General features: G+C 39.1%; 1 protein-coding gene and 1 long non-coding RNA gene across 2 annotated transcripts in view; both read left to right on the forward strand.

Annotated features, from left to right (window-relative positions):
• Positions 1-17167, forward strand: part of LOC134673004 (uncharacterized) — a 503466-nt gene that overhangs the window by 53369 nt on the left and 432930 nt on the right. The window lies entirely within an intron of this gene.
• LOC134672679 (lysozyme-like) lies at positions 41-16730 on the forward strand. The gene is made up of 4 exons (XM_063530632.1): positions 41-327; positions 7632-7811; positions 15094-15167; positions 15836-16730. Exons 1-4 carry the CDS (start codon positions 252-254, stop codon positions 15980-15982), a joined length of 477 nt encoding a protein of 158 aa, XP_063386702.1. The 5' UTR covers positions 41-251; the 3' UTR covers positions 15983-16730.

The raw sequence follows: 17167 nt of genomic DNA on the forward strand, positions 1-17167 counted from the left end.
TCAAACCAGTCTCTTGCACAGAAACCTGATCCAAAACGCGCTTCTCGTATTTATGATAAAACAAAACAGTTTAACTATGCCTTTACAGGCAGATGGTTGTTTACCATAGAGCTCCATCTATTTTTAAAACCTTTACGGCCAGTGACTTAAAATTTAAAAAAGTTGGAGCGCGGGAAAATATTCAAATTTCGAATTTGGTGTTCGATTTTACGAAACGTTTAGTTCAGTGATTCGGTCAGTATTTAAGGAAGATGAGAAGGTTTATTAAAGTTCTGTTACCTTTCATAGGTGTAATGTTGGGTTTTTACTGCATAACAGGTTCCACTGGTAAGTAAGCTACTTATTTTCCTGTGCTTGAACTCTATCCAATATCATGGCACTATTGACACTTCAATCTGAATTTAGTTAAAGCAATTCATAGAGTCAAAAAGGCACTTATAATGTATTAAATTACATATTAGAATTGTAATTAATTAAAGCTTGACCCATTTTAATGTGTATCAAAGCTAAAGGAGAATATTTTGAAGATAATACGGCTTGTTAAATACATACTTATATACATAGAATATATACACCCAAATACTCAGGAACAAATAACTGTTCATCACAAAAATAAATGCTCTTACCGGGATTCGAACCCGGGACCATCGGCTTCATCGGCACTCCCAATAGGCCGGCCGGATCGGTCGGTCGTATGTAAATGTATATGTCACCGTTAAATTGTAAAAACCGTTAGTTTATAATCTAACTAGCGAGATTGTAAACTGTCGAAATATTGTGTACCTTAACATACTGCTTACAATTTAACGCTTTATTTTTCGTTAGATTATAATCTATCGAAGTGAAACCGTCATATTATGAACTGGCGTACGAAGGAACGCGCCTCAAGCGCTGATTGGTTGAACGTTGTGAGCCGCGCGCCGCCATATTTTAATGTCGATAAATACATAGATCTGTTGTCGAATTAAAACAAACAGTGTTTTGATTACTGTAAATTGATTTCAAATGATAAATAATTTTTAAGAAAAAAAAACCGACTTCTATGGGGGCCGGTGAAAGATTATTGTAGATGGTATACCTACTATGTAGAAAAGGAGGTAAAACCACCCACTTTTCTACTAGCATTTCGCTTCTGTAAGGGTCGTAGATCTAGCCTAACCTAACCCACTTCTCTGATAGCAGTTCGGTTCTGTGAGGATCGCAGTTCAAACCTAACCTAACCCACTTAACGGCGCATGCGGTGCGGTGTACGGGGGTTTAAGCGGGAGGGGCTAGTAAGATTGGCATCATCATACTTATATACTTACACATTTTATGGTAGGTAATCATAGTGGTTTATTTAGTTAAGGTCTCATAGTGGTTTTCCGGGTCAAGGTCCGGGTCCGAGTCCGGGTCTGAGTCCGGGTCCGAGTCCGGGTCCGTGCCCGGATCCGAGTCCAGGTCCGGGTCCGGGTCCGAACCGGATCCGGGTATTCCGGTTCTGGGTCCGAGTCCGGGACCCAGTCCAAGTCAAAATCGAAATTCGTAATCACCAAATGTGTACTATGCGTTGTTGAAGAGTTCTATTCTGGTCATCATCAGCAGTTCCATTTCATCAAATGTGACAGTTTTTAATGTAAATGCTTGATTTTATTTATTTATTTATTTATTTATTTACATAAGGAGATCCAACAGCTAACTAAATGACAATGGAATCATAAATAGATATATAGAGCCAATTACAGGAACTCGCAAATAGATTTATGATGAAAATACAAAAAAAATCTATGCGTATGCCTTTAATATTTGAGGAGTTCCCTCGATTCCTTATGGTTCCCATCATCAGAGCTCGAGCTTGACAAAAATGTGGCTTAAAAACTTAACTTGCTTAACAAACATAACGAAGAGGAAAAATCGCCAAACGTGAACTATTCGTCGTTGAAGAGTTCTGTTCTGATCATAATCAGCAGTTCCACTTCATCAAATGCGACATTTTTTAATGAAAATGCTTAATTTTCTGATGTAAACACAAAAATCTCTATACGCATGCCTTTAATATTTGAGGAGTTCCCTCGATTTCTTATGGATCCCATCATCAGAACTCGAGCTTGACAAAAATGTGCATTAAAAACTTAACTTGCTTAACAAACATAACGAAGAGGAAAAATCGCGAAACGTGAACTATACGTCGTTGAAGAGTTCTGTTCTGATCATCATCAGCAGTTCCACTTCATCAAATGCAACAGTTTTTAATGAAAATGCTTGATTTTTTGATGTAATTACAAAAATCTCTATACGCATGCCTTTAAGATTTGAGGAGTTCTCTCGATTCCTCATGGATCCCATCATCAGAACTCGAGCTTGACAAAAATGTAGCTTAAAAACTGAACTTGCTTAACAAACATAACGAAGAGGACAAATCGCCAACCGTGAACTATGCGTCGTTGAGGAGTTCCGTTCTGATCATCATCAGCAGTTCTACTTCATCAAATGTCACTTTTTTGGATGTATATGCTTGATTTGATGATAAAATCCCAAAAATCACTATATGTATGCCTTTAAGATTTGAGGAGTTCCCTCGATTCCTCATGGAACCCATCATCAGAACTGGGTTTTGATAGAAACGGGACCAATCTGTATGCATATACATTCAATCAAAAAAAGAATTTTCAAAATCGGTCCAGTAATGACGGAGATATGGAGTAACAAACATAAAAAATAAAAAAAATAAAAAAAATAATAAAAAAAAACATACAACCGAATTGATAACCTCCTCCTTTGGGATTTGGAAGTCGGTTAAAAAGAGGGGAAATATTGCTGCATTTCTGATTTTTACTTTTATATTTAGTTGTATTTCCGAGGCGTCCGACATGTAATTTTCTATGACGGCTGATCGGTGATCACGTGGTGCTTTCCATGGAAAACGAAGCTCCGGAAGCTCCGGACCGGCCCCGGCCTGGTCTAGCGTGGGTCATCCTTAACTTAAGAGCAAGAATGTAACGTTCATGATTCTATATCGTATTGTTGTAGCGGTGGTGGCCGAGTGGATATGACATCCAACTTTCAATCCGAAGGTCGCGGGTTTAAATCCTGCATGGCCCGTACCAATGAGTTTTTCGTAACTTATGTACGAATTATCATTTGATAACTATTTACCACTAGCTTTTCGGTGAAGGAAAACATCGTGAGGAAATGGTAGGTGTATGTGAAGTCCACAATCCGCATTGGGCTAGCGTGGGGATGATAGCCCAAGTCCTCTCGCGCATAAGAGGAGGCCCGGCCCAGCAGTGGGACGTATATCGGGTGAATTATTATTTGTATCTCCGTTTTAAAACACCCGGGTCTTTCGAGCCCGGTCATTTATAAGGCGTACGTGGGGATATAGATCCAACACGTAGAGGCCGTTTGGAGAGATTTGATGTCATATAGAACGCCTTCTGGAACCAATTCACGGATACATCAATAGATACCCGTGAACCGGTTTCAGCAGGCATTGTAAGCTATTGTAGAGAATATGGACAGAGTACTGGTCTATGGTTTAAGTTTGGGTGAAAAAAACACTGGGCTATTGCAAAGAAGTCCGGATACCTGCTATTACATTGCTTGCACAATTTATCGAGGCAGGCAGTGACTCGCCACTCGTTAGATGGGCACCTGATGCGCCATCGTAAAGACGGCCAGGCGCAACATCGGTGTGAGCGGCTCAGGGGTGTCGAGAGGTGTGCGCAGCTTTCTACCCAGTGGCTGTTACCAGCCACTGCGCCAACTCGCGTCTTATGCATCTTTCACTTCCACCCCTGGAGCATATAGCTCTAGCGACTCCTCTCTGGACGGCCAATGAAGGCAAGCCAGAGCTGAGACTCCTGCGGATCCCCTTGAGGTCCACTCCAACCAACGAAGACACGCCGGAGACCCTGACCGACTCTCTTATTATTATTGTATATTTTTTTTGTTTCACGAGAAAGTGACGTTTCTGATTTTATTATTATGTTACTATGTTTTCTTAAATAATATCAGAATGATTGATACTCTTCTTAACTAATAACAAATACATAGGTACTTGATATCACAATATTTGAAGCGTATTTTATTAATATGACAGACACCCGTGTTTGATTCTTAACTCTATGGACATACAACGGCGTACTGTAAGACGGACCAATCAGCATGCGAGGTGCGTTTCCTCGTGTGTCGGTTCACAATTTTACGGTTTCTTGTCGATAGATTATAATCTACCGAAAAACAATCCGTAAAATTGTAATCACTAAGTTACGGTACACAATCTTTCGACAGTTTACAATCTCGCTAGTTAGATTATAAACTAACGCTTTTTACAATTTTACGGTGACATATATATTTTTTAACCGACTTCCAAATCCCAAAGGAGGCAGGTTATCAATTCGGTAGTATGTTTTTTTTTATTTTTTTTATTTTTTATGTTTGTTACTCCATATCTCCGTCATTACTGGACCGATTTTAAAAATTCTTTTTTTGATTGCATGTATATGCATACAGATTGGTCCCGTTTTTGTCAAAATCCAGTTCTGATGATGGGATCCATGAGGAATCGACGGAACTCCTCAAATCTTAAAGGCATACATATAGTGATTTTTGTGTTTTTATCAACAAATCAAGCATATACATTCAAAAACGTGACATTTGATGAAGTGGAACTGCTGATGATGATCAGAACGGAACTCTTCAACGACGCATAGTTCACCTTTGGCGATTTGTCCTCTTCCTTATGTTTGTTAAGCAAGTTAAGTTTTTAAGCAACATTTTTGTCAAGCTTGAGTTCTGATGATGGGATCTATGAGAAATCGAGGGAACTCCTCAAATTTTAAAGGCATGCGTATAGAGGTTTTGTATTTTCATCAGAAAATCAAGCATTTTCATTCAAAACTGTCGCATTTGATGGAGTGGAACTGCTGATGATTATCAGAACGGAACTCTTCAATGACGCATAGTTCACGTTTGGCGATTTATCCTCTTCGTTATGTTTGTTAAGCAAGTTTAGTTTTTAAGCCACATTTCTGTCAAGCTCGAGTTCTGATGATGGGATCCATAAGGAATCGAGGGAACTCCTCAAATCTTAAAGGCATACGTATAGAGGTTTTTGTATTTTCATCAGAAAATCAAGCATTTTCATTCAAAACTGTCGCATTTGATGGAGTGGAACTGCTGATGATTATCAGAACGGAACTCTTCAATGACGCATAGTTCACGTTTGGCGATTTATCCTCTTCGTTATGTTTGTTAAGCAAGTTTAGTTTTTAAGCCACATTTCTGTCAAGCTCGAGTTCTGATAACGGGATTCATAAGGAATCGAGGGAACTCCTCAAATCTTAAAGGCATACGTATAGAATTTTCTGTATTTTCATCATAAAATCAAGCATTTACATTACAAACTGTCGCATTTGATGAAGTGGAACTGCTGATGATGATCAGAACAGAACTCTTCAACGACGCATAGTACACGTATGGTGATTTCGAATTTCGATTTTGACTTGGACGGGGACCCGGACTCGTACCCGGATCCGGTTCGGAACCGGACCTGGACTCGGACTCGGACTTGGACCCGGACTCGGACCCGGACTCGGACCCGGACTCTGACCCGGACTCGGACCCGGACTCGGACCCGGACTCGGACCCGGACTCGGACCCAGACTCGGACCCGGACTCGGACTCAGAGACCTGGACCTTGACCCGGAAAATCACTATGATACCTAAACTAAATAAACCGCTATGATTACCTACCATAAAATGTAGGTATATAGTATATGATGATGCCAAACCCCTCCCGCTCAAACCCCCGTACACCGCACGGCATGCGCCGTTAAGTAGGTTAGGTTAGGTTTGAACTGCGATCCTCACAGACCAAACAAAAGTAAGTTAGGTTTGGTTAGAACTGCGGGCTTTACAGAAACGAAATGCTACTAGAAAAGTGGGTTTGATTAGGTTCGAACTACGATCCTCACAGAACCGAACTGCAATCAGAGAAGTGGGTTAGGTTAGGCTAGAACTACGACCCTTACGGAAACGAAATGCTACTAGAAAGTACTGGTATTACCTCCTTTTCTACATAGTGCACCATCTACCATAATCTTTCACCGGGCCCCATAGAAGTCGGTTTTTTTTTCTTAAAAATTATTTTAATACATCAATTTTGTCAGACTATAATATATATCATAATTGCTCATATATACTTTGTATTTAAATAAAAGTAAACAAAGTACATTTTCGGGTAGTTACAAAATTTATTGGTTAACCAACCAAATACAAAACCACCTAGATCTGTCACTGAACGACTTGAGTTTAACCTACATTATTTGATCACGTAATATTTTGATCTACCCTCAATTGGCTCCTTTGTTTACTTTTATTTAAATACCTAAAGATACAGACTATAGGTACTTGTAATTAAATGTAAGTTATGAATAATGATGTCACGATAGTCGCGTGTCTAACTGAATTGAAATTCCATTTCCAACCACAACATTACATTTGATTGATATTTAATCAATGTCCAATCTAAACATTAATTTAGTGAGTGCGAACTATGAACGCCACCCCACTGATTGTTTTTAATTACCTATACTTACTTATCAGAACTTTTTCAATTATCATCATCATCATCATCTCAGCCTATATACGTCCCACTGCTGGGCACAGGCCTCCTCTCGAGCGCTAGAGGGCTTGGGCTATATTTAGTCCCCACGCTAGCCCAATGCGGATTGGGGACTTCACATACACCTTTGAATTTCTTCGCAGATGTATGCAGGTTTCCTCACGATGTTTTCCTTCATCGAAAAGCGACTGGTAAATATCAAATGAAATTTCGTACATAAGTTCCGAAAAACTCATTGGTACGAGCCGTTTCAATTATACTTAATTGGTTTTCTTTTTGATACATATAAAAAAAGTTTGATAATAATATGTAGGAATAGAGCTTTCGTATTTTTCATCGTCACATCATCAGAAATATGATGTAGGTATGGTATCTATGCAGGGACCGGAAAATGCCTTGATTTTATTAATATTTTCCTCCTAAGGCCTACCTAAAGGACATAGGGTCGTTTTTTATCAATTATTATCATCATTTCATGCAGTCGAAGTCGCGGGCAGGACCTCTGTATCTTTAGGTATTTAAATAAAAGTAAACAAAATCAAATGGCTCATCGTTAAGCTCGTTGAGACATGAAAATATTACATGATCAAATTTAATAATGTAGGTGAAAGTCAGGTCGTTCAGTGACAGTGACTGATCCAGGTGGTTTTGTAATTGGTCGGTTAACCAATATATGTTATAACTACCCGAAAATTTAATAATTGTTTGTTTACTTTTATTTAAATACATACCTTAAGATACAGACTTAAATTTAATAAATAATTCAGTTAATAACCACGTTCGATGTAAACTTGCTCAGAGAGAAGGCCCACAAAGCAAAGTGACGACACATACCGTGTAAACTCTATATAGCGACACTCAAGGGATCGGACGCCTTTTTTGACGCTATAGAGTTTTCCTTATATAGAGAGAAATTAATATGAAAGTATTAAACAACTGTAGCCAATAATTGTCGACGTTATAGGGAGTGAAGCTTTACAAAGAGTGACGTTTACACTGTATTACGTTTGTCAAACTCTTACAGGCCTGTACATCTCAAACCTATCGCAAGCTTGCTACCGCTGCCTGTGCCACGTTGCTACAGGCTGCGCTGTGTCTCACGGCTGCACTGCAGGGTACTGCGGGCCTTTCAACATCTCCAGGGTGTATTGGATAGACGCTGGCAAGGTCACGCTCCCGGAGGACGATCCTGAGAGAAATCATGGTAAATGTCTGTGTTCTGCAGATTTGTAGGCCTGTGCCACGTGACTACAGGCTGAGATGTCTCGGTTGCACATGCGGATACTGCGGGCCTTTCAACATCTCCAGGGTGTATTGGATAGACGCTGGCAAGGTCACGCTTCCAGAGGACGATCCTGAGAGGAACCATGGTAAGTGTCTGTGTTCTGCTGATTTGCAGGCCAGTGCCACGTTGCTACAGGCTGCGATGTGTCTCATGGCTGCACTGCAGGGTACTGCGGGCCTTTCAACATCTCCAGGGTGTATTGGATAGACGCTGGCAAGGTCACGCTCCCGGAGGACGATCCTGAGAGAAATCATGGTAAATGTCTGTGTTCTGCAGATTTGTAGGCCTGTGCCACGTGACTACAGGCTGAGATGTCTCGGTTGCACATGCGGATACTGCGGGCCTTTCAACATCTCCAGGGTGTATTGGATAGACGCTGGCAAGGTCACGCTTCCAGAGGACGATCCTGAGAGGAACCATGGTAAGTGTCTGTGTTCTGCTGATTTGCAGGCCAGTGCCACGTTGCTACAGGCTGCGATGTGTCTCATGGCTGCACTGCAGGGTACTGCGGGCCTTTCAACATCTCCAGGGTGTATTGGATAGACGCTGGCAAGGTCACGCTTCCAGAGGACGATCCTGAGAGGAACCATGGTAAGTGTCTGTGTTCTGCAGATTTGCAGGCCTGTGTCACGTTGCTACAGGCTGCGATGTGTCTCACGGCTGCACTGCAGGGTACTGTGGGCCTTTCAACATCTCCAGGGTGTATTGCATAGACGCTGGCAAGGTCACGCTTCCGGAGGATGATCCTGAGAGGAATCATGGTAAGTGTCTGTGTTCTGCAGATTTGCAGGCCTGTGCCACGTTGCTACAGGCTGCGATGTCTCGGTTGCACAGGCGGATACTGCGGGCCTTTCAACATCTCCAGGGTGTATTGGATAGACGCTGGCAAGGTCACGCTTCCGGAGGACGATCCTGAGAGAAATCATGGTAAATGTCTGTGTTCTGCAGATTTGTAGGCCTGTGCCACGTGAATACAGGCTGAGATGTCTCGGTTGCACATGCGGATACTGCGGGCCTTTCAACATCTCCAGGGTGTATTGGATAGACGCTGGCAAGGTCACGCTTCCAGAGGATGATCCTGAGAGGAACCATGGTAAGTGTCTGTGTTCTGCAGATTTGTAGGCCTGTGCCACGTTGCTACAGGCTGAGATGTCTCGGTTGCACATGCGGATACTGCGGGCCTTTTAACATCTCTAATATCTCTAGGGTGTATTGGATAGATCCTGAGTGCAAACCACAGTGAGTGTGCCTGTCATTCTGGTATGCACGTTGTTATTGTCATGCTGTGACGTGTCTCGGCTGCTGGGTACTGCAAACCTTTCCAAATTTCAAACGTATATTGGATAGACGCTGGTAACTTGGTAGTCTAATTCTGTAAGACTTAAAGATGACTCAAGTTAGACCGAGCCGGGTCCGGGCCGGAGCTTCCGGCGCTTCGTTTTCTAACTATGGAAAGCAGCCCGTGATCACCGGTCATCTGATCTAGAAAAGTAAGCGGCGGAAGCTCCAGCCCGGTCTACCGTGAGACATCCTTAATATAAAATGTTCAAAGGACTGCTTACTGGCACTTCTTACCAAACGGTACTGATGCGACACGAAGAAGAAATGGGCGATTCTCAGAGATGACATTCGGTGCCTGACTTCGGTGCGAAAAATTTTTTTTTACTTATATAATATGCGAGTTTATTTCCTAAAATCTACCCTTAATATAAAAAATATTGGTAGTGGAGGCCTCCATTAGAACCTTATAGTTTTCAAGATATTTGAGATTTAAAAAACACCGAAATGATGTGCAGGCACTGAAATCAATTTGCGTCACCGAATTCAATAATGCTTACACCAAAATCACATTTAGGTTTTATATCTCAATTATATAATTATTTTAATCATATTTTTCAATCCTATTTGTTGATAAGCGATGTAACAAGGCTAATGATCTCCAAAGCTTACATAAATTTAATAGATATAGACTCAAGATTTTAAAATAACCAAATTACGTCTCTAGATCTATATGACTAAATCAACATCTCTAGAAGATATCCCACACTATATAACTGGCCTCATATAATAGGGTGATGTGTGGTCCTGAAACGAGTTTCAGACATGTCGACATTGTCGACCACAAATTCGCACATTATTATCATTTATTCATTGCATTATTATATCCATGAAGGAGAAGATGTTTGTTTCACGCAATCCGACCGCACACGCATCTTAAAAAAACTTATGTTACCTGCACCCGATAAACAATACACTCTTGAGTGGTGTTCAATGCTCATTAAATATTTAATGTACTTATAAAGCAATATGATGCAATACGGAAAACAAGTATTTTTTTAATAAAAGAGTTTAAAAGCGTGAACTCCGTCAATTTAAAACTATAATATTTGAAGTAGTCGAGTAATGCTTGAAGATCTAATTACCAATTAATTATGATCTCCAGCACCCTCAAACACTTGAGCTAAATTGTAACAAAGTTGTTGACAAAGACATAAGACATTGAGGATTGGGGTCAATTTCACCAAACGAACATTTTTGTCTAATTTCCATGGAATTTTGAAATACCAACATTACACAAAAAAAAATATGCTGAGAATTTGATAAAAAATATAATAAATATTAATTTTCTTATGGGATAAAAATATTCATAAAACTACAAAAGTTATTTAAATTTAAAATTTTGGTCAGGGCACGGGAATTAGTGTGTCCATGGAAATTAGATTTTACTAGGACGGAAATTAGAACACGGCACGGGAATTGTTTTCTTAACTTATTTTGGTACTTAAAACTATTATTTATGTATATTTTAATCTACAATAATATACTGCAACCATACTGAAGTGGCATCGGACATATTTACCTTCTTTAATTTTAGTTTCGAACGACAAATCTACGAAAGTATGTTACACTAAAAACTACGTATTTGACTAATCCTTTCCTTTATTTTAATGGCAACTAATCTCTCTTTCTTAGTAAAATGTACATATTTCAAAACAATACTTTGAGTAGTTTCGTAAACTTGTCCGTCTTTACATACAAAACTATTCATTAAAAAGTGTCATTATGTATCTGCATGTAGATAGGTACAAGGTGTATGATCTGGTATATGATCGTATAGGAAATGATACTAAGAAATAAATAGGGGCACAGTGAGAAGAAGTTATTGTGTAAGTTAATCTGAAGAAATCGAATATGCTGCCTTCATAAATTAATAACCCAAAAAATTGTTTGAACACATATGAGGTAAGGTGGGGTAAGACTATCACCGGGGTAAGACTATCACTTGTATGGAATCCTCATACTGTTAGTCTTGCCCCGATCAAAATAAACTAAGTTAGTCTTACCCCGCCTTACTTTACACATAGGTATACGGGGTGTCCCTGCCCTGCGGGAAAATCTTCAAAGTGTAGGTTGGTTAAGTAATTTCTCAAAAATATCATAATCTTCCTAAAAAAAACTTGCTTACAAAATACCCCCTGGCACTGACTAAAATAACCGACTTGGTTTCACATTACATCCCAAAACTTTTTTGTAGTAAGTAGAGTAGAAGAACTGCGTTGCGAGATTTGCATCTTTTTACATGAATTGAAATGATCCCATCTCTTTTTGTAGGCTGTCCTTCTTTTCGGGTAAACATACCCATACCATACTGATACTATGTACATACATATCATAATACATCTTTATTCATACTCACATCGTCCATCGTAGTGTACCCTTACTTTCCCTACTAATTGTAAGAACTAAAAGGTAACGTTGTTATCGCATATATTACTATAGGATTACAAACTTAATTATGCAGTTATCTTTAGAACGTGACTAATATTGCAATATTATTAGATTTTTATTGGATTAAAAAGCTAAAACCTAATTACGTTTCAAATTTGGAACTTGTGGGTATGCTAGAAGTACCTTAAAATAATATTGATTGTGCCAGTGACAAAACTAAGGGATTTTAAAGTGTATTAATTCTTAGACTACATGCTCAAATTAAATGTTATTTAGATAGAATGTTATTGAGATTTGATGGTACGGCCGTGCCACTTTGTTTTGCTCGACTTGGCGGCGGCACTGCCGTGCCCCCAGATCCTTTGTCATTCTTCAGGCCTCAAACTAACTCCATGCCAAATATGTATTATCAAGATGATATTGTTTCAGCGGCTTAAGCGTGACGAGATAACAGACAGACAGACAGAGATAATTTCGCATTTATAATATAGTAAGAATAGGATATATTTAATTTTTCTTGTACCTATTAGAAAAGCTAATTTATAACAACTAATCTATTAAACGAGCAATTCTTGTACATATTTCGGGGATCTCGGAAACAGCTCTAACGATTTCGATGAAATTTGATCATGTATGGGCGTTTTCTGGGATGAAAAATCGATCTAGCTAGGTGTCTCTGGGAAAACGCGCATTTTCGAGTTTTTAGCTAGGTATATGTTTTCCGAGCAAAGCTCGGTCTCCCAGATTAAAAAACTTTATACGGCTTACGCTGTCAGCTGTCAAATTTACAAAATAAAACCATTGTAAATTTGATTTATTTTGTTTCATGTAACCTTAGGTACGGGTATTATAATATGTAATAATTCCAAAAATAGTTTTATGTTTATATAATATTTTAATATTATAATATGATAAATGAATAAGGTAAGGTGGCGCAAGACTAACAGTACGAGGATTCCATACAAGTGATAGTCTTACCCCAGTGTCGTCTTACCCCACCTTACCTTACGGATTAAAATTGCCCGGGTTATTCGGGTCCACCCTGTAAGTATGTAATAGTACTTATACTAAAAAACCGTTCATAGAATTTTGTGCATTCTCTGAGATTTCCTTAAATGTAAGATAGAAAGATATACGTCATATTATTATTACATATAGTATATATTCAATGCCAATATATATATATGTAATAATAATATGACGTAAACATTGCCAATTAACTTACAGTGCCCCCAATTAAAATTTTGTTGACAATAAATGTAATACTTTCTAATTCCCGTGCCACTTAATCAGCTGTTTTAGGTAAATATTCTATGGGAATTAGGGCACGGAAATTAGAATTCGTAATAAAAACTTTCGCCAAAAATTTAAATCGTGTTTCACCAAACTGTTATGTTATCGCTTACATAAAGATACATAAAGAGCTCCTAAATATGACAATTGTTTTTGAAAAGCTATGTGGGAAATAAAATTTATAAGGGGCATCGAAATTAGAAAAAAATTGTCGCCCACCCGGATTCCGAAATACTTATGCGATTTGCTCGAACACGCCGCGGCTTGACGTACATCCGCTTGCTTTGATAATCAGCCGAATACTGCCAGTACAGGTGAGGCGGGACACGAGGCGGTTCAGATACAGACGTCGGATGTGAGAGCCCTTTGAGTTTTGCCGACGAAATTTTACTCGCGCGCTCGGACAAAATTTAAACTTCGATCACGAGTTATTTACCACAATGAAGTTAATAGTGTATGTGCTCAGTGATTGTAAATATCATCTAGTTTAAGTATTTGACACTAAATTAGTGATACTAATGTAGAATTTTTCGTAGGATTTTTCATTATGCTCAAAAGTAGATTTCGGACAGGGCACGGGAGTAGTAATTTGAGCCTTTAGGTATTTTTAAGTGTACTCTAAAAACCAATTAATCAGTGAATTCATATGGAACCCGGTGTGAAAGTGTGGCTTCTTTATGTAAAAAAAAAATAGTAAGTATTATTTGATGCTAACCCGCGATTTTCATCACGGACAGAAAAAAAATCGTGTTCAGAAATTGACCCATTGTTAAAACATTTGCTGTCTTCAATTTGTGTCTATGGCTATCCTTTAGAAATATCGATCAGTAGGTACGCTCAGTGCCTTTGAAGCGATCTCGACATTAGAATGCTATTTTATTTTTAATCCCTTGTTCTGTACATCCTGTCCCTTGGGTTCACCTTGCATAGTACTTACATACCCAAGTTATTTTAAAAGAAGTGGGATCTAATTGACTACATTTATTTAACATGGCTGACATGTTTAAAGGTATCGAGGTGTAGGGCCTCCGGTGATACAGAGGAACGAACGAACATAATTTACTTAATTGGTTGGAAAATAATATCAAGACAGAGAAAGAAACATTGGGTCTATACGTCTGGTTTAAAAAACTACTCATAGTGAACTAGTGATTTTGTGTACCTACTATGACATAATTTACTTACAAACATAATTTTACGTTTGTACAACGTATCTTTCACTTTTTAGACATGATAAATTAGTACAACAAACTAGTTTACAAAGCAGGATTTGAATTGAGTGATCACTTTTTTGATATCGGTGGTCAAAAAATCCACCGAAACCAGGGAAATCAACACCAGCGATATCAAAATTAATCGCTTTTTAGCAATTACAGAAATAGCATGAACGATACAGAGGAGACGTAATAATGGTGGATTTACGTACTTTCGATGACTTCTTAATCACTAACATAACGATAATTGCACTAAAACTTTCGGAGTAAATTGCACCACCGATCTCAAAAAAACACAGGACCAAACCCAGCGAAGGACGGAGAAACGTTTAAAAAATCACTTTATTGTACTGTGACTGTACCTCTACTTTATTCAACGGTTAAGGCACAACTAATGCATACTATGTTTGAGACACTGAGTTCCTGGTCTACAACTTTGAAGGAGTACTGACATGTTTTGCAAATTACACCGATATCAGTCACTAGCCCGGGACACATCGTAAATTTGGTTTTATTCAATGTGTTGAGCAAACACATTATTGTGATATAAAGAATATGATAAGCTAACTAATACCCTATGCGTGAATACCCATAATAACTCCGATCTAATGCCCCATCTTGAGTAATAATTTTTTGTTTCATAAAATCTGGGTGCGGGACACGCCCACCGAACATCATTTTTGGCATTTGAATTTCTTTTTCTTGTATTATATAAATAATAAATAAATAATTTGATAGTGTCCCAGACAGAATATAAGCTGAAGATCATGCCTAAATTAATTCAGATTTATTGAACAGTAAATTCAATCAATTACTGCCCCGGACACGTAAAAACGGCCCTCCTGAGAAATGCCCAAATATGGTGCAAATTATAATATTAATGCAAGACGAAGAACGAACATGGCGACAGTTTAACATTATAATTATCTTCATTTTTTTACAATGTTATTATTATTTATTTACAGCGTGGGAAGACTGCGCGAGAAGCTATCACTGCGCTTCAAGGATCGTCGAAGGCTATTTGCAGAAATTCGGAAAGGTAAGGGACATTGATAAAATTCACCCTGCACCCTCTGCACAAGAGCTCAGAATTGCTTGCCCGGAAAACAGATTAGACTACGCGTCAAAAGGCCGACTACATGACGCGAAGAACAACCCCCGCTTCCTCAGCTCAGACATGGATGGAGCGTGGTTGGATTGTGGATTGTATTAGTTAACCTTTCATAACCATATTCTTTAAATACCTACGTGCTACGAACATCTTGAAATCGAGATGGGTATACTACTTATTTATTTACTTACAACATTTTGCTTTCGACGAAACCAGCAGCGCCATGCTTTTATCCTGGAACATAAGTAGTCTTGTACTGTGCGGTTTCAGAGGAATTTTCTCCAGTAGACGTTCCGGTTTTGGTATTATGGGCAACTTCCTGCCAAGGTTTTCTCAAAGGATGACTCACGTTAGACCGGGCCGTGTCCGGCTCGGAGCTTCCGGCGTTTACTTTTCTATGACATGACAGGTGATCACTTTCCATAGAAAACGATGCGTCTGAAGCGAACCTTCCTTCAACAGAGTTGCCGCAAATCGTGCTCAATGGCGTGCAATAGGAGAGGCCTATATCTAGCAGTGGACGAAAGTAGGCTGATGATGATGATGAACCTTCCTTCCTCCATTTGAAGAACCAACGTTATGTTTGCTTATTTCAGGATTGCAACAGCGACGGCGTAACAAACTGCTTCGACTACATGATGGTCAACGGCAATGGCGGATACGGCTGCACCGCCCCGCTCAACCGTTCCGCCAACGGGCGGCGGTGGCTGCAGAGGTTCCAAGACTGCGCACTCAACTTATAAAATATGAGGGTCAAACCAGTGGGGAGACACTCCTGACTTCGGGCAAACTCGGCTCCGTTCGGCTCAGCATTGCCCCGAGCAATTATTAGGGTTGACACAACTAGACGTCCCTTTGCGTGCACGACCGCAGATAATTACTTGAATTTTGACGACCCTAAATAGCCGAAGCTGTAGTGACTTTTAGCTTTATAGATATTAATTATAATTTACTCCATGTCTGTAAATTATGTTATTTACAAACTTTAGTGTAAGATCATTTGATTTAAAAACAGACTAAACGTAACTGCAGTATTACGTATTAACATTACTTATTTATGAAATATAGTTTGCATTGCTACTAAATTAAGTTCGTGTCAAGTACCGGCTTTTACAAAAAAGAAGTTTTCATCACACTCGCTCAGTAAATGTGGAATTGCATGCAGGTTTAGCGGGAGTTATAGAAAAAGCTTTCTCCCTAGGGAGTTATGAAGTTTCAAGTGCCATAATTAACAGTTTTTTGTCTTTATACTTAATTTTTGTATCGCAAGTGTGATGATAAACATTGTGTGTAACTCGGGGCGTAATAATATTGCAAACTCGAGTCTATAAATCGGTCCGGCAAGTCGTCGCGATTTAACTTACTCTCGTTTGCAATATTTAACTTACGCCCCATGTTGCACAAGGTACTATAAAATTCCTGTTTAACGAGTAACTTTATGGTAACATGCATCAAACATGCTGTAAAATTAAATAAGAATGTCGTGTCGAAGCATAGTTTCATTGAAAATGAACGAGCACACACTATCCTTTATGAAGGTGCACTTAACATCACCTCCCACGATCCAGTCCAAAATACCCACACTACATCCATCCATTGCCGCTCCGTACGCTACAAAGTGTAATATTTACTTTGCTAAAGCAGCGATGTATGCTAAACGGAATAAAATTCCTTTCCAGGTGAACTTTTTTGGTAGTGAGGAAGGAAGACAAGTATGACATGAATATGAATATTCAAGGAAGTTGGAAATTTGCGCCACGTCAATAGAAGGTAGCTCCTTCAGGTGTTAAGTGGGGTCGGTGTGTTGGCGGCGCTTCATTTAATTTGGTGTATGATTAAATAGATGGCGGTATTTGTTCAGAGATAATGATTAATGACATTAAAGACCGTAGGAATCATCATTAAAGCTTGTTATTTACAATGGCAAA

Source organism: Cydia fagiglandana, chromosome 17, assembly GCF_963556715.1.
Source record: "Cydia fagiglandana chromosome 17, ilCydFagi1.1, whole genome shotgun sequence".
NCBI classification, from domain to species: domain Eukaryota; kingdom Metazoa; phylum Arthropoda; class Insecta; order Lepidoptera; family Tortricidae; genus Cydia; species Cydia fagiglandana.